General features: G+C 41.1%; 1 protein-coding gene and 1 pseudogene across 4 annotated transcripts in view; both read left to right on the forward strand.

Moving 5' to 3' along the window:
• Nucleotides 1-16,453, forward strand: part of Clrn1 (clarin 1) — a 45,633-nt gene that overhangs the window by 6,772 nt on the left and 22,408 nt on the right. The window contains exon 2 of one of the 4 annotated variants that reach the window (XM_010625316.2): nt 8,937-9,001. The exons of the other annotated variants lie outside the window; for them this stretch is intronic. Coding sequence (XP_010623618.1) covers nt 8,937-9,001 — 65 coding nt within the window. The remainder of the gene's footprint in view (nt 1-8,936; nt 9,002-16,453) is intronic. 4 annotated transcript variants of the gene reach the window in all.
• LOC117284522 lies at nt 10,044-10,143 on the forward strand (annotated as a pseudogene).

A 16,453-nucleotide genomic window follows, 5' to 3' on the forward strand; every position in this document is an offset into this window, starting at 1 on the left:
TCAAAAAAAAAAAAAAAAAAAAAGAAAGAGAAATACAATTCAAGTCATGAATGCAAAGCACATTGTAATTTAAAATGTTCTAGTACCACATTAGAAAAAACAAAAGCAAAAATAAGCAGGTTAAAAGAAGTTAATATTTTCTTTAACCTAAGATACCAAGAATATTAAACATGTAATTAATATAAAAATATTGAGATACTTTACGTGCTCTTGTTTTTCTTAGTGCTTTAAAATTGTGTTGTCTTGTACTTATAGCATGCCTAATGCAGGGTAGCCACATTTCAGGTGCCCATTTTAATGGCTAGTGGATTAGACAGTACAGATTTAGAGGGAGATTCATTCTGAATAAATTGGCCATTGATGGTGTTCATATTCTAAATGATTTTTTAGTGGTTCTGCTACACAAGTCTATGTGTGTTGTTTTCATGTGCAATGTTTGTGTCACTTTTAAAACCTAGATATATGGCACAACATGAGAATGAGAACGGCAGCAGAAGAGTTTGGCAATATAGTCATGTTTGTTCCTATTAAATGTTCCCAAATGACCACTCCATCTTGTTTAATTATAACAAGAATCTGCTCTGCGAGCACGCACAGTTACGCTGGGAAAACTTCTGCCTCATTTACGCTTGTGGATTCTCATGCAGTTATGGGCCAGTGGTTCATTTTCTAGAGGTCACAACATTCGTACCTAGCACACAATTTCATTCATTATAATGAAGGAAGATTCTCCTTTCAAGGCAACACAACTGGAGGGCTTAATTTTTCCTGATATGTCCCCTGTAAAATTTTAATGATGATGTTTAAACTCTAAATGTAGCCAACAAGACAAAAAATGCTAGTTATGTGCTCAGAATATGTGAGTGGGCTTCTGTTTTGGTGGTTTGAAACATTTCAGAAAATATCAAAATATGATACCAAGAATCACATGGTATCAATCATTCCGAGATATACTGATCTAGTCATTGACAAGGCAGTTCAATGGGCTGGTAAGACATATGGAATCCTTTTTTTTTTAATGTGAAAAATAAAATTTAACTAGTCATGTATCACAGCTTGTAACTTTAGCCATACTTTGTAAAATGTGCGCATGTGGACCCTATCATTGAAATTTGTAAAAAGCTTAGCAGATATTGAGCTTATTTCATATTTTAGAAAAGCAGTTTCTTTACCGAATGAGGCATGTGACCTAGATTGCAGACAGGATGATGAAACTACTTCCGTGAACGAGAGGGTGGCTTTCTGAACATATTTGTGATAGAGCACTGTAGTTGGATCTAGGGTCTCTGTGACTGTCACTGCCAGTTGGCACTCTGAGTCTCCATGGTCGTTTTCAACTCTGCCTCTTATCCCCTGCTGATCTGATGTGCCCCACCCTGCACATCCTGCATTTCTGCTATTGCCTGACCCATGGCAGAAGAGCAAAGGGCTTTGATATCCCTACCCTTCCTTAAAGTAGGGTGTGTTAATTACTTTTCTCTTGTTCCTGAGACAAAATACCCGTTACCCAAAGTTAAAGGGGAAGAAGGTTACTTGGTTTACAGATCATAGAGGTTTCAGTCCATAATCAGTTGGCTCCAAGGCAGAGCAGCAGAGGGGCATCACAGAGGAGGAACAGTTCGTGGCAATAAGGAACCTTAACAGTGTCTTTCTGCTCCTTTTATCTTACTCAGACTACTGGGATTAGGGTGGTGCCAAACCAATCACTCAGGTGCAGTGGTGTAGTAATCACAGGCCCTTAATCCTAGCACCACACACTCTATATTCACTCACCTATGACTGCATGAGGCTTTGGGAGGGACATCTAGACCCAAACTGTAACACAGGGCCTATGTGGAAGCAGGCATGGTGGGGGAGATTATAGGGAGGCTATAGAATTGACTTTGGAATCCTGCCTGGTGAAAGAAAAGAGAAGGAAGTCACTTTTACCTAGCCAGCATCCTTCTGCCTCTTCACTGAGAGGCCATATTGTTCGTCCCTTGAAAAAAAGTCTAACCTATAGTGGTTTTATTCCTTATTGCAACAATTGCAATTAATGGTTTGAAAGATAGTAATGTGTGAGAAGGAATAACTTCAGCTTCTCTTATCCAAGTATGATTCTGTTCTCCCTCGATCTTGATGTCCTCTTCATTATTTCAAAATAGGTATCAGTAGTGGGCTGGGGATTTAGCTCAGTGGTTCTGCTGCCTGCTTCACAAGCACAAGGACCTGAATTCAATCCCTGATACCAAAAGAAAACAAACAAACACCTACCAGTATTTGAGAATGTGCATTTCTTCTCTGTGAGAACATCTTAATCCTCAAGAAGGCAGGGGATAGATAGTATTTGTTTCTGGTACTCCCTCAAACCAGGGCCTAAAACAGGATACGAAGAATTTCTAACCAATGTTTAGTAAGATGACACTATTAGGATTAAACAGCCTAGATTCCAGGTGACTCGGCCACTTACTGGGGATTAGACACTGGACAAACCTCATCACTTGATTGATTTTTAGGTCTTGCTTCCATAAAAGGGTACTGAAAGTAGGTAATTTCTTAACATCTTTTCCAGTTCAAATGCTCTGTGATCTATGAGATGTGTGTCTGGCTATTCTCAAAAAGGCCCTTCTAGCTTTAAAATTATATGACCCTTCTAGTCTCAGTCACTTGAAGTTTCCCTCCACTGACAGATTTCAGCCACCATTATTAGAAGTGGGTGAGTTATAAGTGCTTTAACTCCATTATTCAAAGCTCATGATTTTTAAAGTATTCCAAAATATCTGCTATTTATCAGGACCCAGACAAATTTCATAACCAGAGTGAGTACTTTTTTTCTTCCCTGCCACAATCCCTTACTTTTTGTGCAGAAAAAATTAAAATGAAAAAGGAGCTAATGAAGAAAGGGATGCTTTGGAATTCTGGGGATATAGGTTAGTGGATTCCTGAGAGCAGCTTTTCTGTCACTGGGACAGAATACCAAACATCTACAAATTAAAGGAGGAGAAGTTTATTTTGGCTCACAGTTTTTATAGGTTTCCATCCATAGCATCCACAGCATGCGGGCGGGGGGACCAGGGAGAGAGAAACTCTTCCAGGTTCCACAGTGACACACCGTTCTGACCAGGCCTCACCTCCTAACAAGTCTACTTACAATCCTATCACCATTCAAAAGCCCCACGAGGTTTTAGGGGGACATCCAGGAGCCACCACAAATACAAAAAAACCTGAGATGGAGTTGTTGAGAAAGCCAAAAGGGAAGGGTCAAAAAGCAGAGAAGCTGATCTCCTACTCTTCTTATTTTCCTAAACTCTTCATTCATCCTTACTAAATAATTCCTCTTCCCCAAGTCTAATTTCTTAAGATGATAAATGTTAAGAATTCAGAAATGATCAGTGTGTCTAACACTCCAAGGGTATTCTTTACGCAGAAGAGGAACTTCATGAAAATTATGCTCTGAGCAGTGAGGTACGTGGAAAGAAACTTCTTGTTCTCCTTTTTCAGTCCAGAGAAAAGCTTTTTATCTCTCCCTTTCTCTAATAACTACCCTCCTGTGTCTTCATCAAAACAATCCAAAACCTTGCAGGATCAGCCTTGTTCAAGAATTGTAATTTTGGAAAGGTGTGCTCATGTGTGTGCGCGCACAGGCTCACAACACACACCCTTCTTCCCTTTAAATCAACCTGTACTCTAATCAAGTAAAACCATTGGTCACTGCCATTCATACCTGGGGGCTCACTAAGGGCTAACAAGAGTATCATAGTCCTTTTTTATATATTTAAGCATATTTTTACTGGTACATACAAATGCACATATTTATGGTTACCATGTGCTGCTTTGATATATGTATACACTGTGTCATATTTAAATCAGGATAAATATATCTATCACCTCAAACATTTATCATTTAATTATGGTGAAAACTTTCAGAATCCTTTCTTCTAGCTTTTCAAGATACACAGTACATTAGTTGGATCTCTAGTCACCTTATTAGGCGACAGCCCACCAGAACTTCCCACTCCCATGTAACCATGACTTAGTACCCACTGACCAACCTTTCCCCATCCCTATGTCTCCGCTATTCTCCCCAGCCTCTAGCAGCTGCATGACTACTCACAACTTCCATGAGGTCAACTTTTTAAAATTCCATATGAGTGAGATCATGAATACTTGTTTTTTGAGCCTGGCTTCTTTCATCTAACATAATGATGGTTCTGAGAGCTCTGGTACTCAGCTGTGCAGTATAACTTTACCTATTGGGTTATAACACCAAGGTTGTTCTCATACTTTCTGCTTTCTCTTCTAATTTCTGAGGGGAATTCATTCATTCCAAGGACTTTCAGACATTTCAGAAGAAAAATAATGCTTATTTCAACTACCCATTTATGGAGTATCTCACAGACGACAAGCATTTTACATATATTCTATGTGTACAGTGTTATGACAAGTAACTCTTGGACAAGTATGGAAACTGGAAAAACAAGGAGGTCACGATATGTTCCCAAAGTCACAAAACCAATTGGTAGTAGACCTGAATTTAAATTCAGAGGCATGTAACGGATTATACTCTTTCCTTTGCCAAGTCTTGCCTACTTAGAATATACAAAAAGGCTTCCAAAAGATGAGGACAATACAAGATTAGCCTTCAGTTTCACCATCTTGTGTGTGTGTGGGTGTGTGTGTGTGGGTGTGTGTTGTGTGGTGCTAGGGTATTGAATCCGTACCTCAAGTGTGCATACATTGCACTATGGAGCAATATCCTCAGCCCTCATCATCTATTTGAAAAATGACAATAGTTCACGACAACTTTTTATGTGTCCATGTGACTTGAATTCATTCATTGTTTCTTTACTTCACATTTTAATGTCATGATATATAAACCCTAGTCATTGATCTTTGGAAGACAAAATAGTCATGTCAAGCCTGTTTAATGATGAAAGTTGAGCAGGTCACATGCTTCATTCTAACTTTTGAGTTACATAAGTGAAATTGCCTTGAGACTGACTGGGTTTAAGGCAGAGATATGTGATTTCATTTGTGGTTACCTGACTGAAGATTACTACCAACTAAAGTATTTATGGTACAATCTTCAAAGTCAGTTACTTTGACTACAGCAGTGATTTCACCGCAGCAATTAACAAAATGGCAGACTTTCCTGAGGTGACATAAACTGTTTCAAAGCTGAGCCAGGGACCAAAAGAAAAACAGGTATGAGCACTTTATTCATTTAAAGAACTGATGTGTTATCGGTGGAATAGAATCAGAACATTAATTAAAATCTTGTTTTTTAAAAATGAAAAAACCAAGGTTCATTTTTATCTGAGATATGTTAAGGGTTCTATAAAGCTATAGGCATATATTTAAATAAAATTCATGCACCTTAAAGAATGACAAATTTACCCCCCCATTTAGTCATGCATTTAGACACCCAGATGGGGTGTGGCATGAGACACTTTTATTACAGGTATAATAGAATTGGATAATAGCAAACTTTATACCTGGCAGATTAATTTATTCAGAGCTCCTACTTTGCTCCCTCCCTCTCAGCATGCTCTAACTGTGGCAAAGCCATTCTTGGGAGTTATTACCCCAACATAATCATACCCCTGTGGATTAGGAGCAGTTAAATAGATTCTGTTATCAGAGACACATATGTGCCAGTGCAGCTGCTGTCCCTAAGCCACTGTGGTGATTAAGACTCACTGATAGCTGCATCTGAATGGGTCTGAGTCAGGCGGATACACTTCAGCTGAGAGAAATTCAGGTAAAGTGCCGAGAAAACTGTATTTTAAATGGTTCTATCATATCATCAGTTCCCCCCTTTTTAAGTGCTGGGGTCATGGATTTCATTTTGCCTCACCACGTGGCCATCAGAAGCCTGGCTCAATACCTGGGTGTAAGATTATGAGTGATGTTAAGGGAGATGAATGAATCGAGCTTATGTCAGGGAAGGTCTTTTACTGGGTCTCCGTGATGACTCGCTGCAGAGGGGGTGAAGGGGAAAGTCAGATCAAGAGCATTTCTGTAAAAAGAAAGAAATCTTCTCTCATTCTATTTCAAGAATAGCTGAGCACCAAGGGGCCAAATACTTTTTTTAAAAGCACATTCTTTCATGTGGAGGACAAGTTGAGAAGAATAACAGGACCTCTGAAACTACTTCTGTGGCTTTAATCTGGGCAGAGTCACTGTGCCATTGCTGACATCACTATCAGAGGCTGCCTGAGTTCTGAGGGCTTCACAGATGGCATTATCTGCATTGCACATCTGGCCAGATAAAGGCAAGAAGTGTTGATGAGACCAAAACTGTTAGATCAGTGGTCCATGACCTTCGTTGTGATTTAAAATCATCCGGGGAGCTGTTAAAATTACTAATGCCAGACTCTATCCCAGACCAATTGAATCTGGATCTCTGGGCACTGGGTCTGAGCACTGGAATGTTTAAAAACTCCCCAGCTGACTCAAGCAGCCGAGAATGGCCAAGGTGACTGGTGGGGGCCAAGGCAGGTGGAAGCAGCAGAGGCCAAGAGGTGGAGGTGTTCATCGTCAGGGATGACGGATGCTACCACAAGGCAGGCAGGCATGAGGAGCGGTATTTAGCATTGCTTCTCCACACTTGGAGGTTGTCTGGTCAAACTCAAGCCAAGATTGTGGCTTCCATTCCTTTAGCTTCATAATTCTATGAATTAGCTACACCCACCTGGCCTCAGAGGGTATGAGGAAGGAACTGAGCATACTTGGCTCTCAAACCCAAAGATCTCCCCTGTTTGCAATTCTGCTCGCCAGTCATAGAAACCTATTCAGTGACTGGCTGAGCAAAGAGTCAGCTCTGTCCTTGGCAGGCTGGCTTCCTACTGCCCAGGCCTGCCTGTCTGCATGAGTGAAGCTGCTTCTTTTGGGGAGCATCTAAGCCACATTCTCTAATCATTTTATCAGAAACAAAGCTAACACTTGACTTCCATCTGCCTGTCTCCTAGGGAAGGGCTCTTCTCCTTCCAAAGAGACTCCCAGGGGGCCCCTTTTAGAGGTATAGCATCAGTCCAAACATCATTACAGAGAATGTCCAAGAAACTGCACAAGGGAAATAGAAATGAAAATGGGAACAACATATCAGACCATGAGGAGAGCGTGTGACAAGTATCAAATAAGCAATTAACCATAAATCCAAAGTTCCAGGGTTATGTATAGCAATAGTCACCTACCTGGTCTGGGGGAAAAAGTAAAGTCTTAGCTACAAGACAGAAGTTCGCTTGAATTCCATGCAAGGACTCCTGGGGAGGTGGGGCTCTTTGGTTCCATTGTACACATGTTCGCTGAGCACCTATGGGCCAAACAGCTCTCACCCGCCCCAGTGGCTGAGCCTCAGACTGGGAGATGCACTGCACTGAGTTCCCACGTTCTTCCCTCTTTTGAGGAGGACGGCCCTCCTGCTGTTCTCATCATCACTTCAGATTCACAGAGAGCGTCCGGATAAATGATCTCACTGGTATTTCTCTGTGACATTTCGCTTTTTAAATTTTACTTTTAATTGACATGTAATTGTACATATTCATGGGCTACAATGTGATGTTTTAGTAATGTATGATTTATGATGATTAAATCAAAGTAATTCGCATATCTAGCACCTCACACAGTTATCACGTCTTTGTGGTAAAATGTGCAAAATCCTTTCTTCTAGATATTTTTAAGTATACAACACACTAATGTTAGCTATAGTCTCCTCACTGTGCAACAGAACTTGAAAACTTTTTCCTCCTATCTCAGTATAACTGTGTCCCTGTTGACCAGTGTTGCCCACTACCCCCAGCCTCTGATAAGCATTATTCTACTCTCTATTTCTATGAGACCAGCTATTTTACTAGTCATGTTTACAGATAAGGGATCTCAGACGTATGGAGACCCACGGGCATTGTAAACAGCAGCATTGGATTAAATACAGACTTTCCTAACTACAAAAGTTATGCTCTGTCCAACCTGAGGTGTTGCTCAACTAATGTTTGGCCATTTCTTTTCCCTTCTGGCACCTCCACCCTTCCTACCCTATCCCTTCCTATCCCTATGGTGATACAATGTATTTCAGTCATCTATTATTCTGTTTAATGCCAGTAAGTATAGATTTACATTCAAGTTACTAATCCCCGTTTTAAAATTTATAGGTTAAAAGATACGACTGGCTGGAATCAGTAATAGATAAAACAGAATGAAAGAATCCAGCAGATAGAAATGAAGTAAGTTTTAAGACAGCTGACCTGAAAGCCAAACATTTAGAGATATCAAATAAGACATAAATAAAAGGTGAGCAATAAAGGAACATATTGAGTAGTTAGAAAAAGTGTTATTACCCACCAATGATCTGTTGAAAACAGCATGATTTTACATGTAAGACAAATTACTGGCAAATTAGAGTACACATGCCCCCACTTCTCTCCCCAGATGATTACTGAGTGCCTATTATGTGCCTTTGTGTTGTGCTCCATGCAAATGAAATAAGAATTTTAAAAGATGCTTGTTGAACAATTACAAATCTAGCAGAAGTGTTGTGAAGTAACCAGTTGCTTGGAAGAACCATATAAGCAATCAGGAGGGCTAGGCTGCATTTTAAAAACACATAAGCCCAAACTTTATAGATTTAAATAAAAAAGATGTGCTCTTTTGTTCACAGTATCTATACTTTTTCAGAGATCCAATGTGGGTCTAATCTAGGACACAGCCACCATCTGGATCTGGAACGTTGACTGTTGTAACAGCCATCACACAGGCAATTAAATTCTCTGACCTGGAACTCACACGTGCTACTTCCACTTGTATTTTCTCAGCCAGGGCACGCTACATAGCCACACCTAACTTCTGAGGGGCCAAGATGTATACAATTCTACTATGAGCACAGAATGAGGAAGAATCAGAGCCACTGATGTTTGAACAGCACTGATTACTTACTATTGGTTATTGTATCTTTTTTTCAGAAAGCTCCAAGAAAGAGTCACTCTTTATGAGGGCAAGGGAAATCACAAGAAAGCTCAGACAATCAGCTAGCTGTGTTAGTCAGATTTTCATCACTGTGACAAAATAGCTGAAAAAAACAATTTAAAAGAGGGAAGATTTGATTGGGCTTATGGTTTCTGATGTTTCAGTCCATGGTCAGCTGGCTGCATTGCTTTAAGATCTGTGGCAAGGCAGAAAGATTATGGTAGAAGGGCATGGTAGAGAAAAACTGCTCACCTCTTGGCAGCCAAGAAGCAGAGAGAGAAGGGAAGAGCCCAAAGGGGCCAGCGACCAGATATAGTTTATAAAGATGACACCCACCATGATCCACTCCCTTAAAAGTTTCTGTCACTTTCCAATAATGCTTTCAGATTATAAATTCATCAGTGGCTCAATCCACTGATAAAATTAGAGTCCTCATGATCCGGTCACTTTCAAAATGCCCAACCTTTGAATCTATAAGATTTTGGATCTAAACTGTAACACTAGGTGCCACTAGATGACATTGCAGAAGCTTTCCAAGTAAAGATGTGATGAGCTAACTGAAGCCAGAGTGTGGAGTACGTGTGAGAATGAAGAGGAGAAAGACAATCCTGGAAGGCAGCCTTAGGAGACGGGAAAGAAAACCAGCAACCAAGAGGTGAAGCCCTCGTTTGCTCTATCAAGGCAGTTAATTTTATCTTGAAGGTAGTATGAAGCCATCTGAGGAAGTTAAATTGTGTGGTAGGACAGAAGATGGATGAGAAGAGCAAATGGTGGGTAGGAGAATAGTCAGAGGGGTCAGCAATATCTGGTGATTCAAATCAATACACTGACAGAGGAATGGAATGGAGGAGAGCTATTTTCAAAATATTCAGATGCAAAAACCAACGGAACTTGGAGACAGGATAAAGTGCAGATTTCTGCTGGAGGGATATCTGTTACAATTCACTGAGATTATAAACACAAATGGAAGAAATGAAAATGGAATTGGTTTTGGTCATGCTGAACATGAACAAGAGATAACCATCAGATATATGAGGTAGGAGCGAAAATACTGTCAATGTTTACATTTTAAAAAAATGTACTCTAGTAAAAGACACGTGACCGTGCTTGCTTCGGCAGCACATATATTGGAGCCATACAGAGAAGATTAGCATGGCCCTGCACAAGGATGACACGCAAATTCGTGAAGGGTTCCATATTAAAAAAAAAAAAAAAAGACTCCTCAAAACACTCCCCCGAGCGTCTAACCCATTCATCCTATCATGCGTGCCAGTTTTTGAAGCAGTTGTGGGAGTCCTTTTCGTGTCTTGCACTACAGTGGCTGCCTCAGCGTTCTAAACCCATTTGAAATGTTTATCTTTCACCGTCATTTTGACTTTGGAGAAGAGGTAGACTCCGAGTACGAGGTGGATGAAGGCACACCGTAGTGTTTTTAACAACTCTTCCTTTTCACTGGAGGGCGCTCAGCAGCAGCATTCACTGTAATTTCCCCCCACACCTTGTAAAACATGAAAGAAGGCTTTTAGACTTGCTTTAGAAGGTAGTAAGAATGACAGAATAAATGCGTTGGAAGCGAAAGGGACTATTTTGAGGGGGATTAACGGCAATGCGCCTGCTATTGTAATACATTTTAAAATGTAAACATTCACTGTATACTTCAATCATCCCATGTACAAACTTGGAGATTAAAAAAGCCGAGGGTAGATCTGCTGTGGCATATCAGGGGCGGGACTTGGAACCATAACTGGAGGTAAGTTTTCTCAGGGATGGCAACTGCATGAGAAAGTAGACAAAGACATGTCCTAGAAAACATGAATGTATCTGTGGAGGTGGGGCCCTGGCAAAGGAGACGCAGGGAGGGTCAGTGAGACGGGAGGCAACCAGCTAGGGGAAGCCAAAGGAGGAGAGAGCTTCACCACAGAAATAAGAGTTAACAAGTTTACACACCACAGGATGTCAAATGACAGACAGGAAAAATAGTCCTTAGAATGCCACTCTCAGAAAGACATAAGACCTTTTCCAAAGCAGTTTTGATGGCATGATGGGGAGAGGAAGTCTGTGTAGGAGCTAAGGAGACAATGAGAGGTGAAGACCAAGAGAAAAGGTGAAGGGGTATAAGGGAAAGGACTGAAGTCAGGAAATAATTAGGCAGTGTGTGTGTGTGTGTGTGTGTGTGTGTGTGTGTGTGTTCACAAAGAGAAGATCTTCCTTATTTTCCTTACTGAAAAGATACAGCTGGAGGGGTGGGGGCAGCTAAAGAGGAATGGGAAGGGGGCTTATGTAACAGATTAGAAAGACCCAGCAAAGGTGAAAAAGTATGGAGCTGATAACATGGGGAAATGGCCGTGCCTTGGACAGGATAAAATATTTCTTCCACTAAGAATGAAGGGGAGGTTGGGTGTGTACAACAGCGAAGGTGTGGGTGGCCATGGGTGCCTAACATTGCTAGAATCTCCTGTTGGCCTCCACATTTCCCGTGAAATTGAGATTTCAGTTCACAAAACCCTGAAGAGCCCTTTGCAAGCCACGCACAACTAAGAGACGGAGGAAAGGTGTGACAGGGGCTTTGGAGCAGGGGAAATCTGGAATAGCGTCTGATAGGAAAAGGGCAGGACTGGGCACGGGACAGGGGCGCAGTATCTATCCAGGCTAGGCTGAAGAGGTCACCACGTGGGAGGACAGGGACAGATCCCAAAGAATGCATGCCCCACTGAGGAGTACGGGAGGGCAGATTTCCCGCAGAGAGCATCACTACTGCCAGTGTTTCATGGTGACTTAGCTCTGTTTCGTGAGGGTAGACTTGAGCACTACAGGCGAAACAGCTTCCTCTGCACACCAACGCATGCAGTGTGGGTTTGTTTTTTACCCTCTATCTCCTGTGACTTAGGTTTCTTGCACTCTGCTGTTAAGAAAGTGATCCCAATGACTAGTTTCTTCCAGCTCTCTGTTTCTTGTCAGGATCTGCTTTCCAGATTGTAGGGAGAGGAACTGGAGCTTTGAACTGGGGTTGAGTTTAATGTGTATGTTACAAAACACAGCTCATGTTCTTTAGGTTATCTTGTGGCTGCATCATACCTAACAGTCTTTTAGGAAGCACTTTGACCCAAGTAATCCCTTCCCTGGTAACTCTTCTAGTTGAGTTATTCCCACACTTCTCTCACCCCCATGATAAGAAAGAAAAGAGAATGTGTTTGAAGAAATTCTGAAGCACGAGCCATAATCCTGAAGGAGTGGAAGCTGATCTAACAGGAAGCAGTGTGTCAGAGGGGTGAAAAATCCACACTACTACCTAAATGACAGTCACAAAGACAGCATGGATGATGGAGAAAAACGCTTATATTCTAAGGGAAAAAGCAGCAGATGATCCTCAAAACTACACAATGATTGTAGGAATTCCAAAGATAAATATGAAGGTATACAAAGACTTGAAAGAAACAAAAATAAAGAAAAATCTTGCTTTTATGTCGATAGGATTATTTCATTGTAATTATAATTTTGTTGTTGTAATGTTGTTCATCAAAAAATATAAATAAATAAAAAGTACCCCCACAGACAGTTGAACCTTTGGACAAAATAACAGAAATAGCCCAAAGATTGCCTTCTTCCTATCCTCCTCCTCTGCTAACAAAAACAGCTTTGTCATGTTCAGGTTTGAGATGAGCTCTTTTTTCCAAATCCCAAACTTTAAACCTATTATTAAACATCAGCGAGTTTCCATGTAGTATGTCAACAATCTCTAAAGTATGCTGGATTAAAATTTTCCATTTAATAAAGGGATTTGAAATTCTATTCCATTTGCTAAATCAAGTCTTTCAACTTCTAAAACCAAAATAAAAGAAAATGAAAAAATAAACCAGACCCCTATCCTATCAGCCCCTCTGGCTACTACTCTATCTCCTCTCTATTGCCCTGGGTTTTTCCCTAACGTATTTCCATCCATCTTGTCATCACTGTCCCTCAGAGCTATTTCACACTAAGGTCCACAGTGACTGTGCTTTCTAGTGGACAAATTCTTGTTTTTAACCAGAAACTCCCATCACTACTGACACTGCTAGCCTCTATTTCTCTGGCCAAGGGCCACAATAGGACTGCCTCTTACTTTTTCTCTTAGCCTTTCCTCCTCACAGATGCAATATTAACTCCTTTAAATCTGATCCACTGGTTTCCACGAAGAAACTCCAGACCTGCTAAGAACAGCCAACTCTACCCTGGTGTCCTGCTCCAAGCAGGACATATTCATACATCATTTATGTATCCAAGAGCTGCACTGTGCATGTCCAATGAAAGAATAAGCCTCTTAAAGGTGTGAAAATTGGTTTTGGAGAAAAAAACCTTAGTCTTTATAAAGCATGTATATGTACAAACACAAATATTCATATAATCAGAAGGCAATGAATAATTATATCTGTGTATTAAAAAGTTTATAGGAGGGTAGATGAGTTGGCTTTTTCTGTGGCTGTGACAAAACACTTGAGAGAATCACCTTATAAGGAGGAAGATTTATTTGGCTCATGCTTCCAGAAATTTTGGTCCAGGATTGCTTTGAATCCAAGGCTTTGGGCACATGGCAGGCCGAATATCATGGTGGAGAGCTTGTGGTGGTGCAGAGCTGCCCACTTCCTGAAGGCTAGAAAGCAAAGAGAAAGAAAGGACGAGGAAAGTCCTAATCTTACCATCAGTGGCACAATTCCAGGAGCCCCACTTCCTTCTACTAGGCCTCACATCCTAAAGACTGTGCCGCCATCCAATAGCACCACAGGCTGGCAGTCAGGTGTTCAGCACGTGGCCTTTGGAAGGTATTCAAGATCCAAGTCATCACAGAGGCTGATTAGGAAAAAATGTCTAAAAAGATTCCTGGAGGTTCCCCTCCTCTACTTCCCTACCACCATGAACTAAGCAGCTTCACCATGATGGTTCCACTTGGAGCCAGCTGACCAGAGACGGATCTTCTTCAAACATGAGCCAAATTAAGGTGGGAAGACTACTGGTCTACACACCATGCTAAACTGTGCTAGGGGTTAGGAATACAGCTAGGAATCAAAATAGACTAATCCTCCTGCCCTTATGTCATGGGAGAAATAAACAATAACTAAAACTATGCAGTTTTTCTGAAGGTGATAATTGCTATGGAGAAAAATAAAAGCAAACAAACAAAAAGAGCTGAGAAGGAGGGGTATCCAGGCAGGGGATACAACTTTAAATATGGTAATTAAAGAAAGTCTCCCTAGGAAAATGACATGGAAATAAAGACATCAAGGATTCGGGAAGTAAAGATAGTCTAGGAGACTATCCAGACAGAGGGACAAGTAATTAGGTGGCCCTGAGGTAGCAGTGTTCCTGATGCATGTGAAGCACAACAAGGGGGCAAGGGCTGGAGCACTGTTAGGCAGGAGCTGGATAAAAGGCAAAGCGAGAGGCTGGTAGGGGCTCTAGTCATGCAAGGTCTTGCAGGACTTGTAATGATGTGGCTTGTACTTTAGGTGGTACAAGAATCACCGGAACCAGGTGATTGATAAAAACCAACCCATTTCTCTCTGGCCTCCGGCCTCTGCGTTAAAACTATATTGTAGGAAGGAAGGCAGGGTGACCAGCCAGGAAGCCCTGGAAGTCATCCAAACAATAGATGGTGGTGGCTTGGGCCAGAGTAGTCCAGTGGAATGGTGAAAAGCAGTCAGATTTTGAAGGTAGGACCACGATATTTTTCTGAAAAGTGACAGAAAAGAAATGTCAAGGGTGATGGATGCCAAGACAAGGTGAAACAGTGGTCAGTAACTGAGATGAAGAAGACTAAAGGCAGCTCTTGTGAGAAAGAAGAGAATGAAGATCCTGTTTGGGACACATTGCGATGCCTGATCAACAACAGCCCAGTTAAGATGCTAACATGCAGGTGTGGAATTCAGTGCACACATGGGGGCTGAAAATATTCATGTGAGAGTGCTTCTACCAAAAGCTAGAATACTGGACAGGGCACCGAGGGAGTGAGTGAAGATACAAGAAACGAGTCACTCCCCTCCAAGTACTCAGAAAATGAGAGTGAACCAACAAAGTAGTTGCAGACAGCAGTCAATGAAGTAGGACACTGTGAGAAACTGAAAGCACAAATAAGGACCAAAATGGATCATAGATACTAAAAATTAGGAAGAAAATGTTCAAATGGGAAGGGGAACAAGGGAGGAGGGATGGGGAAAAGGAGGGAGGGAAAAGAAAAGAGAACAGAAGGGAAAAACTGGAAACAACGCTTTTGTAAATAAGGAGGGGAAGAAGGGTTAAAGGGAGGGAAAAGGGAATGGGAAAAAAGAGGAATCAAGGTCTATCATGGACAGGTACAAATTTCCTGTGATGAATGTGATCATTTTGTATCAAAAAAGTGTACCAATAAAATTAAATTTTAAAAAATAATGAACCTGCGCTGAGTACCTGCTATGTTTTGGGTGCTTCATGCACTGATGCCAGGGAATCCTCCTGATCTGAGAGAAAAGTGAAATCAATCCTATTTCCAGATAAGGGAATAAAGGTTTCAGGAGTTGACAGGAAAGGCACTGGAATGTAAACTGTCTAGTTTCAAAAGCCTGGCCTTTCCCCAGGCTGCCTCATTGAACACCCTCACTTCACAGACAGGGCAACAGGGGCTAATTCTGTTCTCAAAGTCACAGTGAACTGCAACTTGAGGGTACTGGGCTTTTGCCTCAATGTTCCCTTTCTTTCACTAAGCCCATCCTTCTGTGTCAAATGGTTACTTTTGCTGAAGATGTCTCTCACATCTAAAGACCTTAGCCATTCTAGGACTTGTTCTACCTACTGTTTTTGGCTTAGGTATACTAAAGTATAATCTATGGACACTCTCCATTTTAAAATTTTAAATCTATGTATTTTGACTAATTCATACCTGCGTGTATTAAGTGGCACAATCAAAATACAGAGCATTTCCAACATGAAAATTTCCCTGGTGCCCCCTTGTGGCCAATACCCTCTCCTACTCCAAACCCTGAGTCACCACTGGTTTGTTGGCTAGCCTTAGCATTGTGCTTTTTCTAGAACGTCGCATATGTGCAGTCATACAGGGTGAAGCCTCTGAGTCTGATTTCTTTGTTAGCATAATGCCAGTGTTACTGTGTGTAGTGGGAAAATAGGAAATTTGTACCTGTACATGATAGACCTTGATTCCTTTTTCCCCTTTACCCTTCCCCTCCCTTTAACCCATCTTCCCCTCATTTACAAAAGTGTTGCTTCCATTTTTTCTTCTTATTGTTGTATTTTATTATATGAATTCACTTCAGTTTATCCATTCACCCACTAATGGATATTAATGTTTTTTGATAAATATGAATACAGAAACCACCATAAATACTTGCATACAGATTTGTGTATAGACATATGCTTTTCAATTCTCTTAGGTAAAATCCCAGGAATCAGATCTCTGGGTTATATGCTAAGTCTGTGTTCAGATTTCTAAGTTCTAGAAAAACTGGATATTCATATGGAAAAAGAAAAAAACTGACCTTGCCCCAAAATT

This window comes from Fukomys damarensis, unplaced genomic scaffold (assembly GCF_012274545.1).
Source record: "Fukomys damarensis isolate Sample0158 unplaced genomic scaffold, DMR_v1.0_HiC HiC_scaffold_37, whole genome shotgun sequence".
NCBI classification, from domain to species: domain Eukaryota; kingdom Metazoa; phylum Chordata; class Mammalia; order Rodentia; family Bathyergidae; genus Fukomys; species Fukomys damarensis.